General features: G+C 27.4%; 1 protein-coding gene across 1 annotated transcript; it reads right to left on the minus strand.

Annotated features, from left to right (window-relative positions):
- On the minus strand, nucleotides 3,956-4,931 carry LOC109838558 (cellulose synthase-like protein D3). The gene is given in 2 exon segments (XM_020407000.1): nucleotides 3,956-4,502; nucleotides 4,504-4,931. Coding segments are annotated over 2 exon segments (825 nt in total). The 5' UTR covers nucleotides 4,782-4,931.

Consider the following 8,870-nt stretch of genomic DNA (forward strand, 5'->3'; position numbering starts at 1 on the left):
GGTTTGTGACTTGATGATTTTTGGGCTGATGGTCAATGGTCAGATGTAGGAGGAGGACTCCAAGCGGTGTTGTAATTGTGAGTTTATTCTTGCTTTCTTTATTGGATATTTTCCTATGTATATATCTTTCTTTATTTTAATTAAAGGATTTGCATGGGTCTTGTTCTGTGTAGCTTTTACTACTTATTCTCGGTCGATCTAGGTCTTTGATGTTAATATTTGGTTTTTAGTTGCTCTTTTCATGTAAAATTGTAGTCGGTCCAAATTTCCTTGTGATGCTAGTTAATTAAGGTATTATGGTTATATGCTAGGATGTTTAAGGTGCTAATTTCTTGTATTCACGTTGTCTGTATATGATTGTTTCATGAACATATGTCTTTGTAGTTGGCCTTAATGACATTTCACCATAAAGTTAAAAATAAATTTAAGATGTCAAATAGTTTACGTAATGACATTTCACTATATAGTTAAAATTATCTTAAGATCTCCAATGGCTTACTTAATGTCATTTCACATGTTTACATCTTTTCCAAACTTTCCAATTTCTCAAACCTCGTTCAAGTTCTCATAACTTTTTAATTTCTCTACCTTTTTGAGAGATCACTTTAATTTTAAAACTTCCAATTTCTCAAGATTTTTAAATCTTTTTCAAGTTTCTTCTTTTAAATCTATGACATAAACTTGTTTTTGGTTTGACTTAGTTTTCCAACATCTCCATTTTTTTTAACATTTCACTTTTATGTTATAAATTTTCCAGTTTCTCAAACTTTTCAATTTCTCCAACTTTTTTGACATTTCACTTTAATTTTTAAACTAATAAAATTTCCAAACTTTTTTGACATTTCAATTTATCCAAATTTTCAGACTTTCTGGTTTCTCAAACCTTTTCAAGTTTGAAAGGTTTTTATCAGTTTAAATTATAAATTTCAAGTTTGAAAGGTTTTTTGCTGTTTAAATTATAAATTTATATTATAACTTTCAAAAAATTTCAAATTTCAAACTTGTTATACATTTTTTTTGAACTTTCCAATTTTCAAACATTCAAGTTTGCATATATTTCCCTTTCTCAATATTTTTTGAATTTCACTTTAATTTTTAAACTTTCCAATTTCTTAAAAAATTTTCAAGATATTATAAGTTTACAAGTTTTTTATAAATGTCCTTTTTTTTTACTTTGACATTTATCTACTTGTTTTGCAATTTTCTTAGTTCTCCAAAATTTTTAGTTTATTACACTTTTATCAAATTTTCAAAACTTTTGTCATTTCCCTTTAATTTTGAAGTTTTCTAATTTCTTAAACATTTTTTCAGTTTGTCATAATTTTACAATTTTTCAAATTTTTTTGATATTTTACAATATTCTAATTTCAAAAAGTATTCAACTGATTAGTCATTTTACAATATTATAATGTTTAAAAAGTTTTCAATGGATTAGTTATGAAGTTATTTTCCAAAGTTTTCTAATATCATTTTCATATGTTTACTTTTCTTTTTCCGAACTTTCCTCTATTTCCTAAATTTTTTGAAGTTTTCAAATCTTTTCAATTTTCCAAACTCTTTTGACAATCTGCTTTAGTGTTCTTACTATCCAAAATTTCAAACTTTTTTCAAGTTTTGATAAACTTTTGAAATTCTCAAAACTTTTTTGGCATTTCACTTTTACTTTAAAATTTCCTATTTTGACAAGTTTTCAATACTTTAAATAAAAAATTTACTTTCACAAAAGTTAAAAAATACTATTTTCACATGTTCATATTTTTCCAAACTTTTTTCAAGTTTAAAAAAAAACTTTCCAATTTCTCTAACACTTGACATTTCATTTAAACTTTAAGCTTTCCAATTTCAAAAACTTTTATTAAGTTTTTCTGTTTTATAAATTAGCGTTAGTTATTTTACAACATTATAATTTTGAAAAGTTTCACGGATTAGTTATAAAGTTATTTTCTAAAATTTTCAAATTTTATTTTCATTTGTTTACTTTATTTCTCGAACTTTCTTTTTTTCCAAACTTTTTTTTTAAAATTTTCAAAGCTTTCCAAAATTTCAAACTTTTTTGACGATCCACTTTAATTTTCTTACTTTCCAATTTTTCAAGTTTTTGTAACCTCCCAAATTCTTAAAACTGTTTTGGCATTTCACGTTTACCTTAAAATTTTTTATTTCAAAAAGTTCTCAATATTTTATATAAAAAATTACTTTTAGTAAAGTTTTAAATACCATTTTCGCATGTTCACATTTTTTCAAACTTTTTTCAAGTTTTCAAAAACTTTCCAATATTATAACCTTTTATTAAGTTTTTGTAGTTTATAAATAAAGTTAATCTTGGAAAGTTAATATATCTTTCACATATTTTCAAATACATTTTAACATGTTTTCATTTTTTAAGCTTTCCATTTTCTTAATTTTAAAGAAATTTCTCATAACTTGCCAATTTCTCGAAGTTTCTTGAGATTACACTTTAAGTTTTATACTTTCCAATTTCTCAAACTTTTTTTAGCTTACAACTTTCTTAACTTAAATCTTTTTTAAGATTTCACTTTAATTTTCATACTCACTAATTTCTCAAAATTTTTTCAACTTATAACTTTCTAACTTACTCTTTTTTGAATTTCACTTTAATTTTATAACTCTCCAATTTCTTAAACATTTTCCAAGTTTTTTCAAATATGTTTCTTTACACGCCACATAAGTTGATAAGTGCACTTGTTTTGCATTTTGCGTAGTTCTCCAAACTTTTCAATTTTTTTGACATTTTACTTTTTCCAATTTCATAATTTTTTTTTACATTTCACTTACAATAAATTTTTTAAACTTCCTTGACTTTAATCAAGTTTTCAAACTCTCCAGTTTCTTAAACATTTTTACATTATACTTTAATTTTAAAACTTCCCAATATCTTAAACGTTTTTGAAGTTTGAAAAGTTTTCGATGATTTATATAATGAAATAACTTTAATAAAATGTTCAGCTACCATTTCCACATGTTTTGCATTTCTCTACCATTTTCACATGTTTTGCATTTCTCTACCATTTTCACATGTTTTGCATTTCTCCCAACTATCCAATTTCTTGAACTTACAAGTTTTCATATGTTTGTATTTTTCCAAATCTTTCATTTTTTGAACTTTTTCAATTTTTCAAAACTTTCCAAGTTTTCATATGTTTGTATTTTTCCAAATCTTTCATTTTTTGAACTTTTTCAATTTTTCAAAACTTTTTAATTTCTCAAACTCTCTAACACTACATTTTAATTTTCAAACTTTGCAACTTCTCAAACTTTTTTTCATGTTTTCATAAGTAATAGAAAAAGATTTAATCTTGAAAAGTTTTCAACACCTAAATAATTTGTATAACAGTCACAAAATTTTTCAAATTTTCACATTTTTTTTTCAAAATTTCTAGTTTTCCAAATTTCTATGTTTTCATAAGTTCTAATTTCTGAAATTTTAGTTTAATTTTCAAAATTTCCAATTTGTTAATGTTTTTGCTACTTTTCAAACGTCCCAATTTGTCAAACTTCTGAACATTTCACTTTCATTTTGAAATATGTTCAAACTTCTGAACATTTCACTTTCATTTTGAAATATGTTTAAAATTTACTTTTAACTTCTTATTGAAACTTTGGAAGTTTGAAAATTTCAATCTGGTTGCTTAATGACGCTGTTCTATGGTTTTGAAATGATGTTATGTTGAAATATCTTTCAAACTTCTCTAGTTTTCAAATAGCACTTTTCGCTTAACATGTTTTTTTTGACTTTCGTATTTCTTTAGTTAGTGTTTTCTGAACGGCTAAAATACCAAATTGGTATATTTATACGAACGCTTTTGCTAGTTTCGTATTTTTAAAAACTCCGACGACGACAAGACATTAAAGCTCGTACTTTTTGTCAATAAGACACCTTTATCAAAAATCCGACGAGAAATTTTGTATTTAACCCCCTTATCTCCCAAAATTATTAAATTTGTGTCCTCTCTCTCGTCCTCCTCCTCCTCTCCCATTCCCCTCTCCCTCCCCTTTGGCACGCTGCTGTAAACTGTCCTTGCGAACCCCACTTCATAGCAATGAGGTTCACCATCATGATCGTGATTGGGGGCACCATCAGCGACGTCCACTTGACAACATAGAGGTCAGTAAAGGCGTCAGCATCATCATCATCAGGGGCAGCGAGTTTGGAGGTCAGAGTGAACGGAATCTCAATCCCGGCGACGACTTTTAGAAGGCCTTGGATCACAGCGTACAAATGCGCGGAGGTTCCAGAGATGAGCCAGAACTGCTCGTTCGGCCACCACTCCTCAAGCCCAACTCCGGACCACTTGACTTCAAGGACCACGAGGAGCACGAGGGTGACGGTGATGGTGAGGAGGTAGACGTGGAACGTTGCGTTTAGGGTTCGGACTATGAATTGGTCGGAGAGGAGGGAGAGTGCGGGGAGGAAGCAGTAGGCGAGGAGGAAGATGGAGGTGAAGGGGTAGATTCCGACGTTGAGGTAAGCGATTCTTTGCGAATAGGGCGTTGTTGTGGGAGAAGATCTTAACGGAGCCGGTTGCCCAACGGAGGACTTGGTAGAGGCGGTCGGTTAGGTTGATGGGGGCGGACCCGCGGAAGTCGTCGCGCTTGGTGATGTAGTAGATGGAGCGCCAACCGCGGTTGTGCATTCGGTAGCCGGTTACAATGTCCTCGGTTACGGATCCGTATATCCACCCCACTCGATCGCCCCACTCCGTCTTGTCCTCAAACCTGCGGTAAGACGTTATTACTTGCTGTTCTTTTTTAATTTCCATCGCCTGACATTATTCGAGAATTTGATTCGTCGTTCAGCCTTTGCCATCAGATTTGTTGGTCAGGAAAGGGTTCAGCGTATCATCAGTTGCTGGTGGATTCTGATTATGGCTGAGGATGGAATCAAGAGGAGGGAGATGGGGACGGAGGAGAGGAGGATGACGATGGTGCGTTGGAGGGAGAGGGGAATGGGAGAGGAGGAGGAGGAGGAGGAGAGAGAGGACACATATTTAATAATTTTGGGAGATAAGAGAGAAAAGTGCCTTATTGAGAAAAAGTACGAGTTTTAATGCCTTGTCGTCGTCGGAGTTTTTAAAAATACCAAACTGACAAAAACGTTCGTATAAATATACCAATTTGGTATTTTAGCCTTTTCTGAACTTAAAAGAAGTTTTGATTTTGAAAAGTTTTCAAAAGTTCCAAGTTTCAACAAATGTTAAGGGAATCTTACTATAATATCCAAATACTTATGCTTTTTTCTAATTATCATTTCAGTTTATTATACTTTTCATTCTGTAATTGTTAGAAGTCTTCAAATCTGTGGCCTTTCTTTCTTCATAATCTCATGAAAAGTTATTTGACTCTTCCATATGCTTTCGAACCAATTTAAACTATGCACTACTGTAACTTGCAAATTCCTTAGAAGTTTCAAGTTTTCCAATGACATTTTTCACTTTTTATATGTTTTTTGCATTTTCTAACTGCTGTTTAGTGCCTGTGTTGTCTTTCTCGATGATTTTTCACCATCTTTCCATACTGCATGGTTGCTTGGTTTACATTTAATCTATAAATGATCTTCCAATATTGTTTCCTCACGAATTATTCATTACCATATTATCTAAAATACTATTCATGTCTTTTAAGTTTATAAATAAGTATTATTTTCATTTTTATGTAAACAAATTTTAAAATTTGTTTTGCTATTTTGTTTTTGACTTTTACTAATTTTCGAATACAATTTCACATGTTTACATTTCTGTTAAACATTCCAATTTCACAAACTTTTTTCAAGTTCTCATAACTTTCCACCCTTCTCCTATTTTTTTTTCAAGTTTTCTTAACTTTCCAATCTCAGATTATTTTCAGGTTTTTATATTTTATAGAAAGGTCTTAACTTTGAAAAATTTTCAAAAGTTTAAATAATTAACATAACTTTCATGAAAATTTTAAATATTATTTTCACATGTTCACATTATTTTCATTTTGACATAAGTTGACTGGTTTTTTATATTTCGCCTAGTGCTCCAAACTTTCCAATTTATTAAACCTTTTTCAAGTTTTTAAACTTCCCAATTTCTCAAACTTTTGGACATTTAACTTTAGTTTCCAAACTTTCATTAGTTTCAAATTTCTCAAACGTTTTTGACATTTCACTTCTAAAATTTCCAATTTCAAAAAGTTTTTAACAGTTTAAATAATAAAATAACTAACAATTTTTAAAAAAAATTAAAGTTCTCAGAACTTTCCAATTTCTCAAACTTCTTTGACATTTTGCTTTAATTTTCTTGCTTTCCAATTTCTCAAACTTCTTTCAAAATTTTATATGAGAAGTCTTAATTTTGAAAAAGTTTTCCATGTTTTAATTGATTAATATAACTTTCACAAATTTTGAAATGCCGTTCTCACATGTTTACATCTTTTCCAAACTTTCCAATTTCTCAAACCTCGTTCAAGTTCTCATAACTTTTCAATTTCTCAACCTTTTTGAGAGTTCACTTTAATTTTGAAACTTCAAATTTCTCAAGCTTTTTAAATCTTTTTCAAGTTTCTTCTTTTAAATCTATGACATAAACTTGTTTTTGCGTTTGGCTTAGTTCTCCAACATCTCCATTTTTTTTAACATTTCACTTTTATGTTATAAATTTTCCAATTTCTCAAACTTCCCAAATTTTCCAACTTTTTTGACATTTCACTTTATCCAATTTTTCAAACTTTCTTGTTTCTCAAACCTTTTCAAGTTTGAAGGGTTTTTATCAGTCTAAATTATAAATTTCAAGTTTGAAAGGATTTTCGCTGTTTAAATTATAAATTTATATTATATCTTTCAAAAAATTTTCAAATTTCAAACTTGTTATACTTTTTTTTGAACTTTCCAATTTTCAAACATTCAAGTTTGCATATATTTCCCTTTCTCAATATTTTTTGAATTTCACTTTAATTTTCAAACTTTCCAATTTCTTAAAAAATATTCAAGATATTATAACTTTACAAGTTTTTTATAAATGTCCTTTTTTTACTTTGACATTTGTCTACTTGTTTTGCAATTTTCTTAGTTCTCCAAAATTTCTAGTTTATTACACTTTTATCAAATTTTCAAAACTTTTGTCATTTCCCTTTAATTTTGAAGTTTTCTAATTTCTTAAACATTTTTCAGTTTGTCATAATTTTACAATTTTTCAAATTTTTTTGATAGTTTACATTATTCTAATTTCAAAAAGTATTCAGCTGATTAGTCATTTTACAATATTATAATGTTTAAAAAGTTTTCAACGGATTAGTTATGAAGTTATTTTCCAAAGTTTTCTAATATCATTTTCATATGTTTACTTTTCTTTTTCCGAACTTTCCTTTATTTCCAAACTTTTTTGAAGTTTTCAAATCTTTTCAAATTTCCAAACTCTTTTGACAATCTGCTTTAGTTTTCTTACTATCCAAAATTTCAAACTTTTTTCAAGTTTTGGTAAACTTTTGAAATTCTCAAAACTTTTTTGGCATTTCACTTTTACTTTAAAATTTCCTATTTTGAAAACTTTTTAATATTTTAAATAAAAAATTTACTTTCACAAAAGTTAAAAAATACTATTTTCACATGTTCATATTTTTCCAAACTTTTTCAAATTTAAAAAACTTTCCAGTTTCTCTAACACTTGACATTTCATTTAAACTTTTAAGCTTTCCATTTTCAAAAACTTTTATTAAGTTTTTCTGTTTTATAAATTAGCGTTAGTTATTTTATAACATTATAATTTTGAAAAGTTTTCACGGATTAGTTATAAAGTTATTTTCTAAAATTTCCAAATTTCATTTTCATTTGTTTACTTTATTTCTCAAACTTCCCTTTTTTCCAAATTTTTTTTTAAATTTTCAAAGCTTTCCAAAATTTCAAACTTTTTTGACGATCCACTTTAATTTTCTTACTTTCTATTTTTTTAAACTTTTTTCAAGTTTTTGTAACCTTCCAAATTCTCAAAACTGTTTTGGCATTTCACGTTTACCTTAAAATTTCCTATTTCAAAAAGTTCTCAATATTTTATATAAAAAATTTACTTTTAGTTAAGTTTTAAATACCATTTTCGTATGTTCACATTTTTTTAAACTTTTTTCAAGTTTTCAAAAACTTTCCAATATTATAACCTTTTAATAAGTTTTTGTAGTTTATAAATAGAGTTAATCTTGGAGAGTTAAAATATCTTTCACATATTTCCAAATACATTTTAACATGTTTACATTTTTTAAGCTTTCCATTTTCACAACTTTAAAGAAAATTTTCTCATAAATTGCCAATTTCTCGAAGTTTCTTGGGATTTCACTTTAAGTTTATAAATAAGTATTATTTTCATTTTCATGTAAACAATTTTCTTTTTATTAAGTTTTTGTAGTTTATAAATAGAGTTAATCTTGGAGAGTTAATATATCTTTCACATATTTTCAAATACATTTTAACATGTTTACATTTTCATGTAAACAATTTTTAAAATTTGTTTTGCTATTTTGTTTTTGACTTTTACTAATTTTCGAATACAATTTCACATGTTTACATTTCTGTTAAACATTCCAATTTCACAAACTTTTTTCAAGTTCTTATAACTTTCCACCCTTCTCCAATTTTTTTTTTCAAGTTTTCATAACTTTCCAATCTCAGATTATTTTCAGGGTTTTATATATTATTATAGAAAGGCCTTAACTTTGAAAAGTTTTCAACAGTGTAAATAAATAACATAACTTTCATGAAAATTTCAAATATTATTTTCACATGTTCACATTATTTGCAAACTTCCCAATTTCTTAATCTTTTAAGTTTTTATAACTTTCCAATCTTTGAAACTTGTTTCCAAGTTTTCATAACTTTAAATTTTTTAAATTTATTTTTA

Source organism: Asparagus officinalis, chromosome 1 (genome assembly GCF_001876935.1).
Source record: "Asparagus officinalis chromosome 1, Aspof.V1, whole genome shotgun sequence".
In the NCBI taxonomy this organism is placed as follows: domain Eukaryota; kingdom Viridiplantae; phylum Streptophyta; class Magnoliopsida; order Asparagales; family Asparagaceae; genus Asparagus; species Asparagus officinalis.